Below are 26,478 nucleotides of genomic sequence, written 5' to 3'. Positions count from 1 at the left end.
CCAAGTCATATGGGATGGTGTACTTCTCCACTTCTTTTTCCATTTTATCTTATCGTCTGATTTAAAGAAGTCCAAGCGTCTTCTTTTCACTTTAAATTTTGACATTTTAAATTCAATGTATTATCTCTTGTGTGCACAACAAACAGCTGACATTTCTCTAATGGCTGTCCTTATATTGAACAACACATATAAATGGTCAGTCAGCTGTTGCCTATAGTGTTGACAAGCGCCGCACCTTATCTGGGAACTCTTGTTCATGCAGCACCAGCGGAACTGAAGCTAATTTATCTTGCGTTCCGCCACTGTTTTTTTTATATGGAGTTTGGCTAAGCGAACGGAATTTTTTCGATGTGAGTACCTATCTTTAGAGGGTTTATATTTGAGCCCAGCTTTCAACATTTTTATCGGTTTTTATTTTTTTGATATGGCGTCATATCGGTCTCAGTGTAAAAAAGTTATAAGTAACCATTTTATTCACTCTTTTATTTCTAGGGAATGCTAAAACACATTTCAAACCTCTTATTACTTTCTTAAAAATAGTAAATACATATATTTAATATTTTTTAAATAAATAGCATTATGAATACATATGTAAATATATTTGATTTAAATAGAAAAACGTACATTTTGCGGAATTTTTTTTCACGATTCTTGACATTGAAAAATGAGAAAATTATAACAAAACATTAAAATCTTTTTTTTCTCTGCATACATTTATATTTAAAAAAAAAAAAACATCTTTACAAGGTAAAAGTCTAGTGGCAAAGGTCTTTCCATGTCTCAAAATTTCTGATATCTAATTTTGTGACGAGCGACATTGAAATTAGTGCGTAAGTGATTGGGAGAAGAAAATAATGATTAGTTTTGACCTTTAAAAAAAAACTTTGTATTTTTTTTTTTCTTAACCACTTTCACCGATTATGAAATTTGTGTTTTCTTTTTAATCCTGACCATTTTTAAAAAAATATCATACAGCAGTCATAGGAAGGATAGAATGAACATCAGCGTTTAGTATGCAAATTTGTTGTTAAGATCTCTTAACCAAAAATGTAGATTGTGTATTTGCTATCGTACACATTCTGACCGAATTTGATTCAAATTGGTTCACTATACAACATAGCTGCCATAAGAACGATCACCCGAACTTATAAATGTAGTAAACGAATTATCTTTTTTAATCGGATCATACAATACCATACCTAAATGTATTGATGTGTATTCTTTATTAATTTAGCGATATATTTCGACTACCGTCGGCAGTCGTGTTCAGGGCGACTACAATGAACATTAAAACATTAAAAACAGTGAAACTTATTTTTAATTTTAATTCTCCTTAAATTTATTAAAAAAATTAACGAATGCGTCTCGGTTGTTTTTGTTTTCTGTGGCACCCCTGAATATTTTCATTTCCTAAAAGCCTCAAAAATGGCCTGCTTATTTTGGCTCAACTGAATAGGTTCAAGATATTAAAATATTAATAAAAAATGTTTAATGCAAAAATTCATTGGCATTAACACCGCATTTTTCCCTGTTTTAGGAAACCATGCGTGATTAATATGATGCAGCTATACAGATACTATAAGTCGTCTTTTACTGATGTTGTAGTGTATTGAACACCTCCTTTTATGTAATTGCCACAGTTTGAGGTATTTTAGAGGTAACTCTTAACCATTTTGGCTTGAACCTATTTTTATAAGCGAACGTAAACGTGAAAATCGACATAGTCTTTTAATTAAATTTTTTAAAGTTAATTAATTGAGTTCCGCGGCTCATTTTACTTAAATATAGATGTGAAAACTTTAAATTAATAAACACAAATAAATTATCTCCTTCGATTACAAAGTTAATTTAAATGTCATAAACCTATTCAGTTAAGACAGAAAAAGCAGGCCCTTTTTTTGTCGGCTTTTGGGAAATGAAATAAATTTAATATTTGTATTTGTATTACTTTTGTATCTAATTAACAACTTAATTCTCTATCAAATACAATGTATTTTGTTAAAATCGACCAATTGGTTGAAAAGATTTGGCCAATTTACTTTGATAAAAGTCATGAACCTATTCAGTTGAGCGGCATACCAAATTTATTTGAAAGATTAAAGATTAAAAACCCGCACACAAACATAGAGAAACAAGGAGGCTCCGCTCTCTGCTCGCTTCGCTCGCCGCCCCTGTCTCGATTCGCTCGCGCTGAGGTTCGGCTACAGTCGAACACGCTCAACAGTAGGATACCCTGAGTCTAGGTACTGTTTTATAAAAGTTGATTTTCGACCAATTGTTCCTATGGCAATTATATGATATATGGAACCAAATTAAACCAAATTTTGGTTAAAATGTACAAAGCCAAGACATATTCTAACAGTTTGGATAAGATACCTCAAAAAACAAAAAAAATTTTCATACTAAAAGTTGATTTTTTACAGATCGGTCCTATGACAGCTATTTGATATATTCGCCCGATTTGAACGAAGTTCGGCAAGGGTGGAGGAAACCAAGTTAACTACATATTAAATCAGTTTGGTTAAGATGTCTCAAAAAACAAAAAAAATTTTCGTACTAAGACTTAATTTTTGATTGAGCGTCTCTATTGCAGCTATTTGATATAGTGGACCGATTTTAATTAAACTTGGTCAGGATGTATAATACCAGCCCAGATGCATATTCTATCAGTTTGGTTCTGATATCTCAACAACCAAAAACTTTTTCATACTAAATCTTCATTTTTTATGTATCGTTCCTATGGCAGCTATATGATATAGTGGTCCGATCCAAAAATAAAAACAAACTTGATCTGCCTATGGCATCCAGGAACCTACATACCAAGTTTGAAGTCTCTAGCTCTTATGGTTTCTGAGATCGACGAGTTCAAATAGACGGACGGACAGACGGACATAGCTCAATCGACTCTACTCAATGGGCTCAGGGTATAAAAATACTGCAACAAGCACAAATCTCACTTAAAATTTACATATAATAAACACACTAATATACCAACAACTCAACTATAAAACGGACACTTGTAAAACCAAAAATAAAATGTATGTTAATTTATTTAAAAAAATAAGTTTTTAATTTTTTAATTTTTACATGTTCATTGTAGTCATCGTGAAAACGACTGCCGACGGTAGTCGAAATATATCGGCAAATTTAAAAGGAATAAACATAAGGACCTCTAGTGACTCAAACTTATATGATTAAAAAGTTCTCCAAGAAACCAAAATAAAAGTATTTATATTATAAAATTGATAATAATAAATAAATAGTTTTTTAGAAAGTGTAAAGATTTTTAAAATCAAGTAATGAGTTAAAAAACGGTTGAGAAACCCGATTTTAAAATTTAAAAAACGAAGAAATTCTTACCATTACAACTTTTTATAAGCTTTTTTTTTTAATGTAGGGTCTCATATGCATCAAAAAATGGGAGTTGGTAAAAGTTTGAATTTTTATGTTACCTAGTGTTATTTTTTGATAAATTTTCTTTTATTTCTTAAGTTAATAATTAATTAATATAACGAGTAATTCAGTTTAATATAGGAGTATTTAGCCTCTGATACCCTCTAGTAGACTACATGTATGTATGTACAAGATATAGATATATATATACATTAGAGTGCATAGATTAAAAAAAAAAAAAAAAATGTTGACCCATATTCGTAATATGTGGACAATTCTAAGATGTTTTCACAAGAAACCATACTTCTAAAATCAATTCATAGTCCCCGCTTTTTGAGCTACAAAATTTTTTGTTTTTAGTTCTTGCATGGACTAAAATTATGATTTAAGAACAATTGGCTTGTGATTTTCCTCGTCCTGGTCCTAACAAGAGTTTTGATACCAATTTTGTCAGGTTCGGATTAAAAACACTAAAGAAATAAATTTTTCAAATCGAAAAGCGGGAAATAGAATTGACCGTAGATTACAAATTTGGTTTACCATTTTTCAATGTTTTTTGACCCAAACAAATCGATGCACTTCATACGTGTATATATTTATATATATATATATATATATATATATATACATATAAATATATTTACAGAGCTGTAGGTATTTGAATATATACCTTAAGCAGTAAAGCTTTATAATAATGAAATAATATTGGTATACAAATTGATTCTCAGTTATAATCTGACTTGTCGTATTCACTTTAAGATACTTAGATTATTACGGGATCAACTAATCTCTAATCAAGTCATGACACTGTGTGATATTACTATTGCAACAACTATTACAAAAACGATAATTGGATAGTAATTGTAGATATAGATATGTACATTATATATGCTGCAAAGGAATCTTCTGTAAACACTAGATGTCACTAAACAATAAACATTTAAGAATTAAAATGACTGTGCACTTTATGCACTTTCAATAAAATTTGATTGCGAAAACTATAATAAATTATTAAATGGCCTTTTACACTAAAACAATTTTTGTGTTAAATTACTTGACCTTTATAATGAACGAGTTGCGTATTATGATTATGCTGTTCTTAGTTCTGAAATTTTTCGCTATTAGAATCATACTTTATATTGGATCTTATTGTGTTCAGCTGACTTTGGCCTTCGAACTTGCTAATTAAATGACTACTCAGGTATTCTGTCTAAAAATCTAAACTAATTAATGACAACCTAACCTAAGTAAATAATTTAATGCATTTAAGTCTAGAAAATAATCTTTTTCCCACTTATAAATTTTTGAAATATTACAAAAAAAAAAATACAGTTGTGTTTGGTGACTATCACCTCAAATCCGGTTTAAGGAAACATACGACTTGTATAATAGGAAAACTGAAATCTATTAGATTATTTTATTATAGTCTTAAGGTAGCTTGTTTTTATTATGGAAATATAACGATGTTTGTAATGTATACATATATGCATGTATCTATTAAGTAATTATCTTAATTATTGAACCGAAACTTTGTTTAAGAACCATTTTATATTAGCTCTATGCAACAAACTAAAATTTACATACCTGAAGAGCAACATGACGCCTTGAACAAATGACTGGAAGTTGTTGTGTCTAGTTATGGAATTTTCCACTGTACCTAGTTTGATATTTCCGAATACCTATACACGATTTAAAAATCGGTAAATAATATAATAATTAATTTGTATTGTTACATTGCAACTATAAAATGAAGATATGATGCACAAAATTTGTTCCACCCATATATCATTTATAAGAATACGTAAGTAAATATATTTTAGTAGTTATCTGTACGCATTGCTACACCTCAGTGTGAGCTCCAAGTACTTGTGCATCTCTTTGGTAAAACAACTATAAGACCCACGGAACACAGAAGCTAAAATATTTTTTATGTTACAAACTCATGATCAATTCTGTCAGAATTCGATTTAATTTACGTTTAAGTGAAGTGCTAGAAATATAAGCATGAATACTGTTAAAGACAAATAAATAATAAAGTGAAAAAACGAATTTTTTGTCATTCGCTTAAACATTGTTAAAAAAATAAAAAAAAAATAATAATATCATGTGTATTTATTTACATTCGAGTCTGTATTTACTTACTGGATGAATGAATTATAAATGTATGTATATTGTATCCTATCCTATAAAATAGTTTTAATAAAAATAAAACGCTGCAGAGTATTCGACTACTAGGTGTCCTGGTTTTTTTTTTTTGATGTTATTTATTTTCGATCGTAATAAATTTGTAGTTCAGGAATAAAGCATGGTAAAAGGGAAAAGGAAATCTCACTTGACATATAGGAAGATCTAGATGAAAATAAAACAATTGGATGGATAGAACTCTGAGCCAATCTAACACTGTCATATAAATTCTTATCAATGTAAAAGCCGACTTTGTTAAACACATTAAATACTTATTTAAAGTACACAAATCGAAAGTCTTTACTTAATAGCGATTCTTAATACAACTGAGTGAGTATTAATCAAGTGTATTATACATTTGTTTTTATTGAATTGCAAACAAATGCTTCTTAGCAAAGTTTAATAGCACCAAAAAAATTACATATTAGAATATACTATATGTGTGAGTCTAGCGCACACTTACATTAAAATATATCATAAATATAGATGTAACTACAACTGTAACAGTACAATACATAAGTACTAAAGTACAAAGTGTGTTATTAGAAAACTTTGTGAACTGCCATAGCTACTGCATACAATTTTATTTTGGCAGTTCGATAAAAACAGCGGATTTATCTATATCTATTGAACGAACCAACCAAACACGATTAATAAGTTAGTATATTTAAATATGTATGTAATTAACTAAATATAAATTCGAAACTATTCAAGTCACAAACGAGGCCCAGTGGCTTCTTTGCCGATAGTTGTTGAAAAAATCGTATCTTTTAAAATAATATATCTGCAAAGAACTAAACTCTGAATGCTTTTGAAACGTGGTGGGCTCACGATTTCAGTAATCCACATGTGCCCGCTGCCATGCTGCCATTGTTAAGTGAACACCCTAAACCTTTTAAATTACTTGTACTTTTAGGAAGGAATTAAGAACACGTGATTCTCTAACATAAATAAGGAAAAATGAATTCCAAATGCAGTTTATTATTAGGTTGAGAAAAAAGTAATCCATTATTTTTTTTTAACTTTAATATGCATAAGTTTGTAAACTATAGGTCACACTGATGTACACTTAGGCTTCGGAAAGATTAGACTCGCCTTAAAAATACACGCCTTAAAAATGGACGATTCACGGGCGTAGGCAGGGGGGGCAGGAAGCCATTGAATCTTTCATTGCTTAAAAGGTGATTAGTATGAATTTAAAAAGTATACAGAAAAGTATAATTCAAATTAATTTTATGTCCTATTATTCAATTTAAAAATCAATTTCATTATATTTAATAATTTAGACATTTAAAAGTAACCATTGTTTTTTCAGGCTCTTCGACAACAAATTTTTCGAATCATTTTTTTTAAAGGAGTGCTGAGGAATGCTAGATCTGCAAAAAATGCTAGTTTCGCAATAGTATTAACTTTGATAAAACTGCGAAATATCCACGATTAAAATATATTGCTAATACTAGTAGTTGATGTTTCTGAAACTCTGTAAGTAATGCTTTTAATTGTAAACAAATTGTGGAGGCTTACAACATTTACAATTTTTGTAATTAAATGTAAATATTTTTTAAATGTTAAAAAACTGAATGAAATATATTTTGAATTTATTTATTATTTATATACAAAATTCCTAAATTAATAATTTTCAGAAATTTGAAGTTATTTTAAGGCAGTACTCTTACCTGATTTCGAAAATTTGTTTACAAAAAGGAAATCTCTGACATGTAAAAAAATAGGAAATTCTCGAGCGGTTGTTTTCAGAATTAATTATTTAAAAAATCTCTAGAGATTTGTGGTGTGTGATATTCCATGAAAAAAATTTGTTGAAGCACAAAGCGACTATCATCTTTTTAGTCCCTTAACAATTTGATTGGCAAGAAATGAAATTAATTCAATTTAGGACTACGAAACTAGATTGGTCGAATTTTTCAAAAGCAAGGGCTACAGCTTTTTTGTGAGAGATATATTAAATTTATGCTCAAAATGGCAACAAGTCATTTAACAAAACGGGGCATTATTGAAACAAATCGGGCTACCCAAGCCGTAATAAATTAACTTTGAAAATATGTAGTTAAAAAAATGGATTGCTTTATCCCCAACCTAATGTATCCTGGATTCTTGCGTTTCCTTCGATCCGTGAACATTCTCAACTTTGAGCGACTACAGCAGCCGATCTAATTGACGAAATTCTAAAAAAAATTTTAATTTTTATATTTAAAAGTTTAAATAAAAATTTTAAGTTTTTGCACCGTTCCACACTAGGACCGAATAAATCTTCAAGGATCCAAAAACGATTGTTTAAATCAGCGGTGGGCAAGCCCTTGCTCGCGCTACTCACAAAACTCAAACGGTTAATTGGCTTGCTCAAGATTTTCGACAATACAACGACAACATTTGACGCCGCGCGCAAATCATTTATGACCCCCAACCAAACTAAACAACAGACACGGCAAATGCTCGAGTTTCAGCTGCGACGCGCACCGTCATAAAAGTATTCATTTTGCTATGATTGATGACTTCAGCAGCGTCTTGTACACTGTGTGAAAAGTTAAGTTGGTTTTGATGCGATTTGATTTTTACCACATAATAAGCGTTCAACTTGCAAATAAAAATAATTAGAACTTCTCGTAGTGTATAATTGTTTTGGTTTGTCAAAACTAACAACAACCACACAGATTTTTCGTCGCGATGCACAGAGTCATAAATGTGTTCATTTTGCTTTAATTTATGACTTCAGAAGTTGTGTTTGTTGTAGATGTTGTTGTAGTGCTCACGATTGCAAATTCCTTGCCCACCGCTGATTTAAACCAGCCAATTATACACTAAAAGAAATTCTAATTAATTTTATTTGCAAGTCGAACGCTTATTATGTGGTAAAAATCAAAACGCATCAATGCCAACTTTACTTTTTCACACAGTGTACAAGACGCTGCTGAAGTCATGAATCATAGCAAAATGAACACTTTTATGACCGTACGCGTCGCAGCCGAAACTCGAGCATTTGCTGTGTGTTTGTTGTTTAGTTTTATTGGAAGTCATAAATGATTTGCGCGCGGCGTTAAAAGTTGTTGTTGTATTGTCGAAAATCTTGAGCAAGCCAATTTACCTTTTGAGTTTTGTGAGTAGCGCGAGCAAGAGCTTGCCCACCGCTGGTTTAAATCGATAAAAATTGTGGGAATGACAGCCGCGCAAAGTTAACTAATTTTTCAATGCGCGCACATTTGTGCAAATTTTACAGAAAGTAGAAACTTTAAAACTGAATTAAAGACAAGTTTTGCCACCGATCTTTATGTTTTCTAAAAACTATGTTAATTTTTAATGAAATTCTGGACAAAAATTTTTTTCACTAGTTTTTTTTTTATATCAGGAATGTTTAAAAAAAGCACTAAAATAAGACTATTCTATGACTGTGTTTCCCGCAACATTACGCTATTATGTTGTCTAAAAAATAATTAAAGGTAATAATATATAAAAAAAATAGATTATTTTAATTATAAACGTTAAATACGCAAAGAAAATACTTTTCAACTTTGACCGACAAACCTGAATCACCCAGTGTAAACAAAACAATTTCAAAACTTATGAAGTTTTCTATCAAATGCATTTTACATTATTTAAATATCTTCACTGGCTCAAAAGATATGATTTTTGCAACGCAAAATGAGAAATGGCCCCATTGTGCGTAAATCGGAAAAACCAGTCACTGTGCCACGGCAGATTAAAAACAGTCAGCGATTAGATTTGTATGTATAATCGTTTTCGTTTGTGACTTGCTTATTAGTTATTATTATAATCAACCGATGTTGACTGTTATAATATGATATACGTCGATGTAAAAACGTCTCGTGCAAGGACACCTGAGTTTCTGAAGTAATGGAATTTAGATACAGTATCTCTAAAATGAATGAAGTATTTATGTAGGTATGTTTGTCTGTTAGTACCATCATTTATAATCACTAAGAATACACTAGGTAATTTAGATCTTCGTTTACCGAAAGAGCAGCATGATTCCTCCAGAGAAAGATTGGAAATTATTGTGACGATTCAGTTGCGTATCCGGGTCATATTTTATGTTGCCAAAAACCTTTTAGTTTGTGAAATATTATAATATTAGCCTTTTCATATCCAATTACGAACTTCTACTATGTTATTGTCCAAATAGATTCTTATTTAAATCAGCATTAAAAATTTACTTGATATTTATATTTTTAGGCTTTTAAAACCTGGATTAAGCTTATCGATTTGACATAAGTATATAAATATGTTTATAATTAAATATATACTGTTTAGGGTATCTGTATAATTTGTCATTTAATGTTCATTATTCAAATAGTGGAACATATCATCACATAAAAGGTGCACTGATAGTCGACATCACAAATTTGTATCATTTTATAGATTTTGTATTTTAAAATTCAAATGGTAGATACTAAATGATGAAATGGCATATCGCAATTCCATTGTAAAGCAATTTGATGTAAAATACCGACCGAAAGACATTAGTGTATAAAAGTTTGTGAAAGGCATCCTTTAACATATCTAAGAGAGGAAGACCTATTTATTTCTAAATACCTAATGGAATCACATGAACTACATAATGTTAAATTTTTGTAATGAAATCTAGTCTAAACGTTAACAGCTTTATATGCTTTAATGTAATTTCATTGTATAACAACATAAATGTACTTATAAAAAATGTATGCCCTATTGTGCATAATTATACAGCTCTAGAACTATACTAGAAAGATGTCTAAGACTAGAAGCACATATATTTTTTATACTTATCTTCAAGTTTTAAGCTAAAAGTTGACAAAAAAATCACTAAAACATAGGGGACGTACGTATAAAAAACAAGGCTGCAAACTGGTACTGAACCGAACCTAGCAGAGCCGGTTCAGTTCGAGTTTTTTAGGCTACTCGAACCGGATCACGAAACTAACTTTTCAAGTTATTGACTCAGAAATACCAAACTGGATCAATTTCTTAAGAAAAGTCTTTTATAAGTTTTAATTCAATTTTATTAAATCAACATAAACGTACTTGGAAAGAATGTATGCGCTATTGTGCATTTCCATACATCTCTAGAATTACACTAGAAAGATGTCTATGACTAGAAGCACAATTATTTTGTATAAGGGAACAAAATTTAATTTTTTTTTTGCATGGATCTTTATGCGTGTTGGTTTCTAATTTGGGGTCCTTGATTTCAAATCTACCCAAATTTTTTCTGTAGCAGCTCTAGTTTTTGAGACAAAGCTATCTAATAAAATTAATATTAAAATTTGTAAAACAGAGTAACTTACTATAAAGCTGAAATTGTTGATGGTTCACAAATAAAAAGATTAAAAAGAAAGGAAAATCTTTATAATTACATGACTGATTTTGAAAAAAGGGTGGAATGAATTTGTTTGGAATGCACAAAATTTTCTGGGAAGCAAAAAGGATGAAAGCTATGCGGAGCATATTGAACTGATGTTGTTACACTTCCAGCAGCTTGGTTGTAATGAAAGCATCAAGGTACATCAATCACCTCCACAACCAATTCGACCATTTTTGATAAGTAGTGGTTGTTTTGCAAATGGTTTTCTTAGTAAAAAAATAGATTTTTCGTTAAAAACGCGTTTATTATATCTCAAAAACTAAAGCTTAAAAAGCCAATCTGACTTCCATCTGAAATATGCACCTTGAGAAAGTAAAAATTCAGTCATAATATTTCATGCAACAAAAATACTGTTCCCTTGTGCTATCTTCGATTTTTTAGGTAAATGTTGATAATTAATAACTACAATAGGCTGCAAGCTGGTACTGAACCAAACCTCGAGGTTTTTGTACTACCGTAACCGGTAGTACAAACTTTTTAAATTACACTAGGCAACAGCCCCAAAATTAAACAAACCAGGAATAGTTTTTGGATAGATTTGGGTCCACAAATGACGAAAAAAATGTTCTTTTTAATACCCTGAGCATATTAAAAACGGGCAAAACAGGGTACATTGTGTTTGTAGGTTCCTGGGTACCATAGGTAGATCAAGTTTGTTTTTATTTTTGGATGGGATCACTATATCATATAGCTGCCATCGGAGCGATACATCGAAAATGAAGTTTTAGTATGAAAAAGTTTTTTGTTTGTTGAGATATCAAAACCAAACCAATAGAATATGCATCTGGGCTGGTATTATCCTAACCAAGTTTGGTTAAAATCGGTCCACTACATCATAAAGCTGCAATAGAGATGTCGTTTTTTCGGATATGGAGAACTTATTCAGTAATTCGTCATTATTGAATGAGCAACCTTAACGGAAAAGGAGTAGCTCTGCTTCGCGCCATGCGCAGACTCTATTTTCGATTACGCAATCAGACCTGGATGTGCAGCAATCAAATGCAAATTCCACATCTCAATCAACCTATTTATTATCTCAACATGCTAGGACCCACCATAACCCACATGTTAGTAAAATTTCTGCCTTACAATCAACATCAGTCGTTACGGCTGACAATCCACTGACTACCGTACCGCATCGCCTGTCAAGGCCCCTCCAAGGCATTCCTCCTCCGAATCCTCAGAGACACTTTTTTATCTCTAGGCTTTCTAAAGATCAGTCTTCGTATGATGTTAAGGCTTATGTCCAAAACAAATTACAAGATGTTGATATTTCGGTGGATAAATTAAATTTTAATTTCGCCAGGGAAATCTCGTCATTTAAAATATCGTGCTCAGAAAGTTCTTTTGCTAGATATGTAAAAATATATCGAAATATCGACAGTTCGATTTTCGTAAACGCGATTATCGAGTACTTCAACTCGATGATTTTTTGGACGATCCATCGAGTGGTTTATATCGATTTCCATGCAAAATCGACACCTCATTGGGGCTTGTTCATCGTAGTTAAATTGCAGAATTAAGATATATCCTTCAGTTTTTTAAGAGCGTCCGTAATAAATAAATTAAAAAATTGTCAAAGTTTGAATTAGGCATGAAAACAATGCAAGAATAATAAGATTTCTAATAAATGTGTGTATTATGTGATTACAATTACGTTATCATATTAAAGAAGTTTTTTGAAAAAACTCGATGTTTGCAACCCGATCTATTATTTTCCGATATATCGAAAGCTCGATGCTTATTTTTGGCGATTTTCTATTTCGATATAAAACTCGATCTTAAGCTTGGATTTACATCACTAGTCTTTGCTAATATTTGTCGACAACACTTTTGGCCCGAACATATCTTTGTGACTGAGTACAAAGGAAATGCAAATCTATAGAGAGAAAGGAACCCGATATCAGGTGATGGCTCTTTTTAACCTGTTATATCTTCAAACGTAGTCTCAAAAAACTAATTTCCCCCATCTCTGAAGCTTACCAAAATGTACAAGGCCTTAATAGTTAGCTATCTAGCCTATTTCTAAACAGTCATTCCTTTGACATTGATGTCATCTGTTTTACTAAGACCCGGCTCAAACCTGCCACATCAGATTTTTTGTATTCTTTCTTCTAAATATACTACATATAGCTGCGATCTTATTACTCGAATTGGAGGTGGAGTACTGTTGGCTGTTGACTCCCATCTCCCCTCGGAACCGATTCCAACCACTTTTGATTCGGACATTGAGTTCATTTGTGTAAAATTATCTTTCAATAAATTTTCTATTTATTTGACATGTTCTTACCCCCTGCTGATGAGACAGTACAAAATTGTAATTCTCTAGAGATCCTAAACAGTTCTATAAATTTATAAATTCTAAACGAAAAACTGTATCATTTCCATCATATTTCACCTTTAATAACGTTCAAGCTAATTCTGACCAAAAGCCGATTTGATTGCTGACTTTTTTGCAAACTTCATACTCTACGAGTAGTCCCCATGCTGGTCACTCTTGTCCTTACATGATGAGCAGTATAAACTGTATGAACAGCCCCGCAATCACAGAAAGCTCGCTTCTTTGTGAGCTTAAATTAATTGAGCCAGTACATACACCAATTGTCTTATGTTTACTGAAAGCCCCTCAGAACCGTTTCGGTTCGGGTTCATGTATCAAATCTTTAAGATTTTGTACTACTTGAAGCTTCGATTAAAATTATAAAATAATCACAATGCATCATTATCTTAAGTAAGATTCTTTCAATGAAATGACTTTTTCAATAAAGAATTTGGCCGAAAAACTTAAATAACTGAGAAAATCAATTTATTTTTTTTATTAAAAGCTATACAATTTTTAACTTGGTCCATGGTTTAAAGCAGCGGAGGGCAAGGAATTTGCAATCGTGAGCACTACAACAACATCAACAACAAACACAACTTCTGAAGTCATAAATTAAAGCAAAATGAACACATTTATGACTCTGTGCATCGCGACGAAAAATCTGTGTGGTTGTTGTTGTTTTTAACGAACCAAAACAATTATACACTACGAGAAGTTCTTATTAATTTTTTTTGCAATTCGAACGCTTATTATGTGGTAAAAATCAAAACGCAACAAAACGCATCAAAACGCATAAAAACCAACTTTGTGTTGCCGTCTTACATAGCATAGCCTCACAAATACCTACCCCCATCTTCACCACCCTCATTCCATCCAGGGCCGGACTAAGGGTGTTATTCGGACCGTGCCGAAAGTCAGCCTGGCTGGGGGCCCGGGTTACCAACTAGCTCAGTCGTGAACGGTGGGCTCAGACAAGTGGCGACCGTCTGTTCAACCAGCCTTAACTTACATTGCCGGACCGCTTATTTCTCCGTTTCTCGTGGAACCAAACAGCATGAAGAACAGCAATACCTATAAATATTCGTTGGATCTCCCAGCGGCGAGTGTTGCAAGACACTTTGAAGACCGTAACCTTGACAGGGAACGAGCGGGGGCAACCAGGAGGGTTGGATGATCCGAACAGGCGCCAACTTTGCGGCTCCAGGGTCAGGTGGTACCTAAGGTACCTCTCCCAGGGGATGGCGCCTTAGCAAAGTCAAATAAGCCACGTGCAGTACCGGAAACACAAGTCAGAACACCGGCTCCAAAGAGGTCAAGCAGCAGGCTAACACCCCCATCGGACAATCCGAAAGGGGTGTGTGCTGTGTCAAAGACCAAACAGGGTGCAGCACGTGGAACGAGTAAGCGGCAGCAGGAAGCTCCAGACGAGCGCCCAAGCACGTCGCAAGCAGCAGCAGCAGCCCCTGTCTAGCGCCCACCAAGCATCCTCCTTCCTATGCTGAGGTTGCGAAAAAGGCAAGGGTGGGCGTGTTACCAGTGGATTATCCCCAGTGGACTATCCCCATTATGAGCCACGGGGAACTGTCCACGATAGAAGAGGTCATCCTGGTGAGTTAATCTCTACAGGATGGGACACCGCGATATCCTTCACAGGCATTCACTTCCGGGTTGGACACCTGGCGGTTGACTCCAGTGATGAGAACGCAGCAGACTGGCTGATGACCGTGGCGTCCAGACTTCAGTCTTGGAAGGGTGTGCCGCTAGACGCCAGGATTCGCCCCATTCAATTTCGCTTTTCTTCCCAAGAAACGCTGATCGGTCGACGGATTCCTTGTTGACACCCGTCCTGTACACACCCGACTCCAAGGTAATCTGGGATCAAAGGGACCCATTGCCAAGAACATGCTTGATGAAATATAAATATAATGAATTTTATATTTAAATATAATCTTGAACTTGGTAATGTCGGAACCACTCAGACATTTGTGACTAGAGCTAGGGAGGAGATTTTAGACATCACCCTACTCGGTAGGCACGTCTCGCCAGAAGAACTTATGTCAGATCATAGGATTGTCCTGTACAAACTACAAGTAAATACAGACAGCAACGTACCCGCAATCCCAGAAATACAAAATGAGATAAGTATTCAACGATCATGGAGCACAAACTACCCGAGACCGTATCTGGTATACCTAGAGAACGAAGCCGCTGACAAGTTGGCGAGAATGGGGTCAAATAGTCCCCTTACAGATCCAAAACCGTTCTGTGGAATAGGCAGACACACATTCCAAGAACATCTCAGGAAGGAAGAAAAACATCTAAGACCGTCAGAGTGGGAGCAAACCACGGGTCTCCGCCAAGCGAAAGGTCTTATAGGCCACTATAATCACAAGCGTTTCGAACAACTGATTCCTATAGGGAAGAATAGACTCAGAATACTGACCGGTCTGCTGACCGGGCACTGTAGACTGAGAAGTCACCTACAGTTAGTATAGTTAGTAACGGAATATGCCTCTACTGTGACATCGAAAACATCAATACATGTCATTGCAGAATGCGCAGCTTTGGCTAGACGCAGGGAAGTATCCGAGGGGAACATGTCATCCAGTTAAGGGACATAGCAGATCTCAACTCTATGAAAATTCTCGAATACGTCCACGAGATTGGGCTCATGGAAGAGCTTTAAGCTCAGAAGCGGGTACAATAGATCTTATAGGTCGCAAGCGCAATTTCCTCATTACATAGAAACGCACTCCTTTTTTGAAGTCGGTTTTTCAGAAAACAGGTAAAAATATAGAAAAACCCAATGCATTTAAATTTGCAGTCGGTATGTGTAGTAGGTTAATTTATGTGGAATTTGTTTAAATAAGTAACTTAAATTCGTTTCCGGAAGAAAATTTGACAAAATGTGATCTTTTGATCAATTTTAAGATTTTGGTCGTGGTGGACCTTTTCTGGAAATGTCCATATTCAAATGTTTCAGAATGTGTAGTTTCTTTAAATCAATTGCGACCTTCAATAGTTATGGTCACATATCCAAACTCAACTCTGAAAATCTGCAAAAAAAAAATTTTGAGATTTCGAAACATTAAAAAGGCATACCATAGATAATTTTTTCTTTTTTCATTAGTAAAAAAGCGGATTTGGTAACACTAGACAACAAATTGAAACTTTTTTTCTGGTACGAGCCCAACCCACTTTATTTGTATACATTTGGGAGCCCGTTGTCTGGGAGGCTGAAAGTTAAACGTTAAAAAGTTTTGTTGAGAACTCATAGGGAGTACAGTAGTCATGTAAATCGAATTTTGAAACAAAATAGAAAATCGCCAAAAATAATTATCGAGTTTTCGATGCATCGGAAATAGTAGATCAAGTTGAAAATATCGATTTTTTTTTTTAATTTTTTAAATTGAAAACTTAATTTTAATCATAAATACACGCGTTGTTTTATTACGAATCTCATTTTTCTCGTATCGTTTTCATGCTTTATTTAAACTTTAGCAATTTTCCAGGTTATTTTTAATGGACGTTCAATAAAAATTGAACAACCAAACTCTATTAACAAACTCATAATAACTAAGATGAACAATCCCCAGTGAGTTGTTAATTTTTTTTGGAAATCGATTTAATCAACTCGATAGATTGTCAAAAAATCATCGAGTTGAAGTACTCGATAATCGCTTCCGATAAAATCGAGCTGCCGATATTTTGATATATTTTTACATCACTAGGGTACAGTAGTGAGTTTTGTCTGGAAAGCAATTGCGTGCAAGTGTGGAAGAGCGATCGAAGCTGATGGGATGCCAGCAGCCAGAGTCCCTCAGTCGAATTGCGGCAAGAGTGACATTTTCCTTTCCCGGTGACCTGAGAGGGGATGTTGAGTATTGCGTATAATGTTCTATTGGAGCTGTATAAGGAGCTGTGTACAGAGCTAATATGATGCAGATTTCATCAGTTCTTTGGATTTTCTAAGTTTTTTAGTGATGACTTGCTTTGATAGAGACGGCCACCAAACTGTGACACAATACATGAGAATGGGTCGAATGATAGAGGTATAAAGCCAAAGGACCACTCTCGGAGACTTGTCCCAACTAGTTCCAATGGCCTTTCTTCATTTGTACAGTGCTATTGCTGCTTTCCTTAATCTTTCTGTAGTTTTGGTGGAATTAATGGAGAAAGCTTATATTTTCTTGTGAACGGTACAAGTTGAGTTTTGGATGGGTTCAAAATTAACCCACCGATCCATAAGTCACAAAGAGTTTGATGGTGCTTGCCACTAAAGAAGAGGGCAACGTCATCCGCGTAAGCAACCACCCGACATTCTCCACTTTCCAAGTCGCATAGTAGTCAGTTCACTTTTGGGATAGTGTGAGAGGCTTTGCCTGTCTTGCCACAGTGAAGGCGAGCTAGACATCCGGTATCTGTCCTATGGTGAAGATCTCTTGTAGGAAATTTACGGCTAATTCTCTTGCCGGTTTCAGTGAGCGGGAATCACCAGTTCGGGTGCTGACCTGGCTTTTAACTGTTAATAGTTTTATTTTATTTCTGTTAAGGAGAAATACAATTTGTACCTTCACTTGTTCGCTGCAAATTGTTAGTGAAGCCGGAAAAGTTAGTTCTGAGTTCTTTTAATAACTCCTTGCTACTTTATGTACAACAGCCGACGTTCCTTTTGAGACTTACTAAGGATTGACTATTTTTCCTCCAAAATGTTTTTAGTTTCTTGCAGATACCTAGGCTTAGTTTAAAATCCAGCCAGTAAGGTTCCTGATGGCTGCTCATAGATTTGTTGAAGAATTTTTGACGGGTGTTACGGAGGACGCCTAACTGAGAGGTCCACCAAGGAACCTTTTTGCCCTTTGGATTTTTAGGATGACAAGAACTCTTGAAAAAAGTATAGAGGTCTATTAAGTTTGTTTAAAAAAAAAATGTGCTTATCAGGCAGAATGAGGCATTGCAGACCCGAATAATAAGTATATATTCTTGATCAGCATCAATAGCCGAGCCGATATAGCCATGTTGCTCTGTCCTGACGCTCCATTTAACGAATAAAAATCGACATAGAAAGTTGTGTATCCACATTATCTCAGAGACTGTAAAAGCTAGAGATACCAAACTTGGTATGTAGATTTCTCTATATTGCAGGCAGATCAAGTTTGTTTAGTTCTTTGGATCGGGCCACTGCATCATATAGCTCTCATAGGACCGATCGGTCAAAAATAAAGCTTTTGTATGCAATTTTTCTTTGTTCTTTGAGATAATTTAACCAAACTCATATAAGTTAGGTTTATAAATCCTGACCGAAGTTGGTTCAAATCAGAACCATGTCGCTTTCAAATCTTTTCAAGGGACTTAGTACCCTTGAAAAGATTTGAAAGCGACATGGTTCTAGCACTTTTAGAACAACATGCAGTATGTCATTTGAAAGCTCCATTCTTACGCTGAATGTGCCGCAGCTTTCAAGTCGATCTGTCAAAAAGCTTTTTTTAATCAGCTGTTTAAAGAGCACATATTTTGGTATTATGTCAACCATGGAGAAATCTGAAATTTGTACAGTGCTCAAATTCTTTGTTTTGGATAGTTTATCTGCAAGCGAGATTCATACCAAGTTAGTAAAAGTATTAAAGGACTCTGCTTCTTCGTTTCCGACTGTTCATAGATCCCAATTAGATTTTAAACGAGGTCGTACGAGTGTCAATAATGACTCACGTTCTGGACGGCCAAAAACTGCAACTAACCAAGAAATGATTGATGCTGTGCATGATATGGTTATAGCAAACAGACGATTGGCACTGATACAAATAGCAGAGGCTGTGCACATCTCGGAGAAACGGGTGATTCATATATTGAAGAACGGAAGAACTAAGGCGGTTTAAATCATGGAAAAAGGTTATGGCTTCAGTTTTTTTGGATGCGAAGGGAATATTGTTGATTGACTACTTGCGAAGTGCTAAAACAATAACAGGGGAATACTAATGCACTCTATTGGACCAACTGGGTGCGATGATTCGTGAAAAAGACCTGTCTTAGCGAAGAAGAAAATCCCCTATCATCAGGACAATGCTCTGGCCCACAAAGGTGCTTTGGCAATGGGAAAATTGCATAATTTACGTTATAAATTGTTAGCACATCCACCATATTCACCAGATCTGGCACCCTCTGACTTCCATTTGTTCCCACACCTCAAAAAATTCCTACTTGGGACTCATTTTTCAACAAATGATGAAGTGATAACTGCAGTAAATGAATATTTTGGGGGCCTTTTAGAAGAACACTTCAGAGGGTGTAAACGAATTGGAAAATCGATGGAAAAAATCTTTAAAGCTCAAAGGAGATTACACTGAAAAATAAATATAGTTTAACCCATTTATTCATTTTTTTTTTTTCATTTTCGCTTTCAAAACTTTTCAAGTGACCTAGTACCATATAGCTGCGATAGGAACGGTCGTTCGAAAATCACGTTTTAGTACTAAAAACTTTTTTGTTTCGTGAGATATCACAACCAACCTGTCAGAAAATGCATTTAATTTGTTCCTAACCCTCTAACGGGTAGGACCGTCTGTATACGGTCTTCCGTTTTTAGATTATAAATGGAAAACTAATAAATTTTTATTTTCGAGTCTATTTATTATGTGTTTAGAATTGATTTTCTGATGCTTTAATATGTATACGATTAATTTCCGATGAACCGTTTTTTTTTACAGAATTTTGTTAAACATTGAAATTGTGGAAAATAATAAATTTAATTATGACCAAATAAATTGCAATTGCAATTGCCAACAAAAAATATATTGACTAAGTCTATCGATTTGTGAATTAGACTGCTAGTAGATAATTTTATTCTCTTATGTTTTGTAAAAAAGTAAATACAATAATACAACTAGAAATATTCTTAAAAAGCGAAAAGCTGAAGACCATCTGTAGACGGTCTTGTCGGTTTGAGCGGAAAAAAATATGGCCGTTTGCTTGCATCACAATGATGTTTTGTCATTTCTTGATTTCAAAGTTTTTTTTGAGTTGGTAATCACTAATATAACTATTAACAAGCAATTTTAGCAGTTATAATAGTGATGGGACTCCGATAATGTTGTCGATAACATTCAATCTACAAACCCAGACTATTCCGAAACCATTAAAAAATTGGAAAGTTATTGAAAACAATTCCAATGCATTTCTTCAAGATTTAAGCCTCTCATTCAATGCTTCCCAAGACACTCAGGCAACAGTTTCACCTAAAGTGTTGGTCTTGGTCCTATACCCATCGATATAGAAAAACTATCCTCATTAACAACTGCATGTTTCAAGCCATTCTAAAGCATTCGATCTTCATTGCCCATACTTGAACCAACTAGTCCTCATATCCAGTCTACTTCCCGAGCTCTGCTCCAAGTTTAAAGGAGTTATCATAAATTCGGTATTGTGGAAGGATAACAAGTGCGGTAGGCTGGCATCTATATATATTTGTTAGGATATCACCACTCCTCAGAGCCAATCCCAATGACAAAAGAGGTAAAGCACTGCATTATGGTAGGATGCAGAAGCTATATATAGAAATCAGTTGCCTCCAAATAAATGAAGAATACAATAATGACATTGGAGGGAGTCCTTTTGATGGACGGCCTTATGGGCAGTTACAATCCAAGGACAAAGAGCAGAAACATTAGCCCGAATATTCCCAAGCAAGAGGCATTTACTAAAACTTAATTTATAGACAACATATGAACATAAGACTAACTTTAATATGATATTCTAGGAGTAAATTTTTGTGTCTAACTGATAAAAAGTTGATTGAAACAATCTCTTGAAGCTAGCTATATTCTGCAGTGCAAAAAAACGGAAAAAAAAACACTTTTTTCGGTAAATTTACCCTTTTTATTTTCGTGTTACCATATGGCTACGCTGGGAAGTACAGGGTACAGGTTTTTCCATACATTTTAATCGCGTTTTGGTACTGTTTTGTTCATAAAATATGATTGTTCCTATGGCAGCTATATGATATACTAAGCCGATTTGAAAAGCCAAATTTGGTCAGGATGTATAAAACCAACTTAAATGCATATTCTGTGAGTTTGGTTGAGGAATATTAGAAAGCAAAAAAGTTTTCTATACTAAAGGTGAATTTGACACCGATTTTTCCTATGACAGTGCACTATATCTCACGATATAATGCACCGATCTTAACCAAATTTTGTGTATATATCAGGGAGGAGCAACCCTGTTGGATAAAGCTGTTTTTATTAGACTTCTTCGCAAATATTCGTAATTTGTAGTATTAAAAAAACCTATACCCTGTTATTCCCAGCGTTACCAAATGGTAACAGCCGAAGAAATGGTCCTGTCGATTATCCTGACAAGGACGAATAAAAAGACTGTCATTTTCGGATTCAGCGACCTCAAATTTATCAGTCGTGAAAGATTCATTAAGAACTCGAAAAACAGTTGCTCAGGACGATTCGGGTTAAGAGAGCTATTCTACTATATGATGAGTGACTTTTCTATAATTTCGTGAACATGAATGACACTAATGCAATCATATTATACAAGTGGGGTCTTGCATAGAAAATTTCCGACTCAAGCTTTACGATTACAAAAATAGCAGAAGGACTTATTTTCTTCAAAGAAATGGCATGAAATGACTTAGCCGGCTTAGCAATCACTGGAAACAAGCTGTTCATCTGACATCAGATAAAGATATGAAAATGCAAATCATTTTCCAATTTGGTTGCATAAAAAGGAAAAAGTATTTTGGAAGAAGTAAATGCTCAATTTAAACAAATCAGTCTCCCAACTCAAAAAAACTTTAGAAGCAATAAATAGCAAAGGTTATGTCTATTTCGATTTTGCCTGTTAGAGGGTTAAGCATCCTGACCAAATTTGGTTCAAATCGGCTAACTATATCATATAGCTGCCAGAGGAAGATCAGTTTTTAGTACAAAAAACTTTTTTGATTTATGCGTTATCGTAACCAAACGGATAGAACACCCATTTAAGTTGGTCTTATGGTCCGAAATGTGACCCAAGTTGGTACAAATCGGTCCACTGTATCATACATTTGCCGTACGACCGATCCACAGTGGGCGATTTGGTCGACCTAGCGTAAGGAAATGAAATTTGCGATCATTGAAATCTACCAAAATTTGATTTCCCGTCAATAGCAAAATGTTCAATTATCTGCTATTAGAGTTTTCTAATAAACTGAATAATTCGGAATCGAATTTAAATACCGACTCTGAATAATTTTATATAAAAAATTTGTAAAATTAAAAAAAAAAATTTACAAAATTCATTTAAAAATTTAAGTAAATATCATTGTTTTTTATAAGCTTTTGGGTCAAAATCGAGTTATTTTATTCCTTACGCTAAATCGGCCAAATCGCCCACTGTGCGATCGGGCGAAAACCAGGTTTTAGTTTTAGAAAAACTTGAATGTTTTATGAGACATCGTAACCAAACTGATTGAATATGCATTTAATTTGGTCCTATACAGTCAAGCTAACTAAATATTTTTTAACTTATTCCTCTCTTAGCTTTTTCAAACCGAAATAAATATCTGTTCCGGTTTCGGTATTGGTTTTCGGGTTTTAAAAAAAAATTTTATTTCAGCATCGGTTTTTGTAATAAATATGAATTAGGTTATTTCCTTCCATTTTTTTTGTCTATTTTTTACCTGTAGTATGAAAAATGTTTTTTTGTTTATCCAATTTTACAAAATATCAATATGTTAATGTCTTACACATTATGACCAAATTTGGATAAGATCAGATAGCTATTCCTATAGCTCCCGAAAAAGGGATCGGCTGAGCATTTGCTTTAGTACAAAAATGCTTTGTTTCTTGAGATATATCAAACAATCTCAAAAGGTGTGCAACAGGTAATGTGTTATATATCCATACCAAATTTTGTATGTAAAAACATTATTTCTTTATTTCTCAATCACCCACATTGGCATACATATATGCCATACGTAGACGACATAATTATACTTGCCAAATCTAATCTGATAGAAGTCTTGAAGCAGTGTAATGTATGGTATTGTCCTTAATATGAAGAAATGCTGTTTCCTAATGTCTAAGATTGAGTTTTTAGGTCATGTTGTCGAAAACCAATGTATACGTATTTCGGAGACGAAGACGAAAGCTGTCACCAATTTCCCTACACCTAAAAACCTGAAGCAGTTACAAAGTTTTCTAGGATTGGTTGGCTATATTCGCAAATTCATTTAAAACTTTGCTATTATAGCTAAGCCATTAACCGATCTACTAAAACAAGATGCCATGTACATCCTGAAAACAAAAGAGATCGCTGCATTTGACATCTTGAAGAAACTGATAACTGAAAAGCCGATATTAAGGATCTTTCATCCTCAGCACGAGACAGAGTTGCACACGGACGCCTCTATCGATGGTTTCGGCGCCGTATTACTTCAGAAATCACCCGACGATTGATTAGTACACCTAGTGTACTACATGAGTAAAAAGACGACTGACGACTGATCCTTGCCGTAGTAGAGGCTCTACACAAGTTTCGAGTTTACCTTTGGGGCTTACACTTTAAGATCGTGAGTAATTGCAAAACTTTTACCAAAACGATCGACAAGAAAGACGTCTGCCTTTGAGTTGCCCGATGGGTTATTCTGCTGCAAGATTTTGATTTCGACGTCGAGCATAGAGCTGGCACACGCATCCGCCATGCCGACGCTTTGAGCAGATATCCAGTCATGATGATATCTAACGACAGTATGCACAGCAAAGTTAAGTATCTCCAAACTCAAGATGATGAGTTCAAAGCTATCATTGATATTCTAGCTGAGAAGGATACGCACAACAACCACTTTATGGAATCTGATATATTGCACAAGCTGAATCATGACAACGAACTTATAGATGTTTCAACGACTTTGCAACGCAAAGTTATCAAGCAAGCCCACGAGAAAGGACACTTTTACGTCTAGATGACCAAGGAAATGATTTGTAAGGAGTACTATACTCCAAGGCTCGACGACAAGATTCAGCGACAAATACGATGCTGCATTCCATGCATAGTATCTAACCGAAGGCTTGGTAGGAAAGAAGGAGAATTGCATACGCTGCCAAAAGAAGAGGCTCGATTGCAAACGCTGCATATTGACTTCTTAGGTCCTCTTGAGTCAACACATAGGCAGTATAAGCACATCCTAGCAGTTATCTACGGTTTCACCAAGTTCTGCTGGCTGTTCCCAACAAAGACGACTTCAGCGAAGGAGGTAGTCCCGAGGCTGCAAACACAAAGTACAACATTAGGAAATCCTGTGCAGATAGTCTCCGACAAAAGATCTGCGTTTACATCGGAAGAGTTTCAAAAGTACTGCAACGAAGAGGGCATTAGACACCATGCTGTAACAACAGGATTGCCACGTGCGAATGGGCAAGCCGAAAGACTCAACGCAATCATCATATCCGTTTTGTCAAAGCTATCCATCGATGACCCAAGTAAATGGTACCAGTTTGTTGACAATGTGCAACAAACCATTAACTCGACGTTCTGCAGAACCACTCACATGATGCCGTTCAAGCTGCTTGTTGGCATAAAAATGCGAATTAATGACGACATCCAAATCAAACAACTCATTCACGAAGAGATGATCCAGAATTTCAACGATAACAGAGACGAACTACGTAATAACGCCAAAAGTTACAGGAAGAGAACAAGAAGTCTTACAACTTGCGACGTAGACGTGCTTCATCGTACAAAGTCGGGGATCTGGTTGTAATCAAGTGTACACAGCTTTGCGGTTGTCTGAAGCTGAAGCCCAAATATTGAGGCCCATATCGTGTCGCCAAAGCTAAAGCGCAAGACACATACATGAAGCCATGGATTCCTACCGACGATGACGACGACGACGCATTCAAGACGAATGCATAGTAGGATTACTCCCAAGAAGTTGCGAAAAGACGCTCTCATTAGCGACGAGCAACGAATCCGAATTACTCATTGTTTAATTTCAAACATTTCATTTGTTACTAAACTACAAACACTTTTAACCAATTTTAGTTGAAATTTTACCTCTATATCATTGAGCTGTAATTGGAATGATCGGTCAAAATCAAACTTTGGTGTTAAACAATTTTTTAAGATAACTTTACCAAACTCAAAAAACGTGTAACTTGTAGCAACTTGTGCGACCTGAAATTTGGTTGTAGTCGGACACTATAACTACAGCTTGCATGGAAACGATCGGTCGAAAATCAACCTTTATTCGAAATCGGGTTTGCTAGGTGTGTTTGCTCATATGATAATAACTCAGCCATCTCTCCACGAATTGTCACACATTTTTTCGAATTCTTTTCGAGTTTTTACGTTAAAAAGTCGTTAAAGCCCAATTACTTTCTTAATTAAACAATGTATAAATATATATTTATGAGCATTTAGAAAATGCAAAGCTTTTAAAAATCGATTGTGGCATTCTTAAGAAATGTGAAGAATTGCAAGCTCACCTCTGAAATAAGCTAAAAAAAATCGAAAAATCTACCCATAGGAAAGAAAAGTTGTCATATATATGTATGAACAAGTGGGTTTTGTTCATGTCAGATTTTGGCTGTTCCTTAGCATAATAGCAAAATTATCAAATTTTAAATTATACCTTTTTGTTAAAAGGGACGATATGTATGTGTCCATATATAAAATGAGATAATGTAATACATTGTATGTACATTCATACTCCCTATCAAGAATCGAAAATATTCCTAACTCTGTTACTGTTATGAGACATTTTAGGTCCCTTAATATATTCATCATAGTGAAGAAATTATGAGTTTAATAAATCTAACCCGAAATCTTAATCTAACTTGATTTAAAAAAAAAACTTGAAAATTATAATCTGAACTAAGTTTCTTAAATAATGTATTAATATTTTGTATTAATATATTTAATAATTTTGAGTTTTAATATCAAGAAAAAAAGCCAGTGGAGACAAAAAAATAACATTGTATTAAATTATTCTTAAGTTAGAACTAAAACCTTGGGTTCAAACTAGAGATGGGCACGGGACTTCTTTTTGAGGCGAAATCAATTTGTAAAGCCCGGCCCGGCCCGGTCATATTTTCAAAAAGGCCCGGCCCGGCCCGAAATTATTATATAACATAGACAAAATTGTATTTACTTTTCTTATATTCTGAATTTTTTTCCGAAACCGAACAAAATTTGAAATTTACTTGTTACGTAAAAA

At 34.4% G+C, this 26,478-nt stretch overlaps 1 protein-coding gene across 2 annotated transcripts in view; it reads right to left on the bottom strand.

Annotated features, from left to right (window-relative positions):
• LOC117794244 (voltage-dependent calcium channel type A subunit alpha-1) overlaps positions 1-26,478 on the bottom strand; it is a 189,000-nt gene that overhangs the window by 69,837 nt on the left and 92,685 nt on the right. For both annotated transcript variants that reach the window (XM_034634825.1, XM_034634826.1), the window contains one exon: positions 4,978-5,072. In XM_034634825.1, the coding sequence (XP_034490716.1) occupies positions 4,978-5,072 (95 nt within the window). The remainder of the gene's footprint in view (positions 1-4,977; positions 5,073-26,478) is intronic.

The sequence above is a fragment of the Drosophila innubila genome, chromosome X (assembly GCF_004354385.1).
Source record: "Drosophila innubila isolate TH190305 chromosome X, UK_Dinn_1.0, whole genome shotgun sequence".
In the NCBI taxonomy this organism is placed as follows: Eukaryota; Metazoa; Arthropoda; class Insecta; order Diptera; family Drosophilidae; genus Drosophila; species Drosophila innubila.
This window is presented reverse-complemented; position numbering and strand designations above follow the sequence as displayed.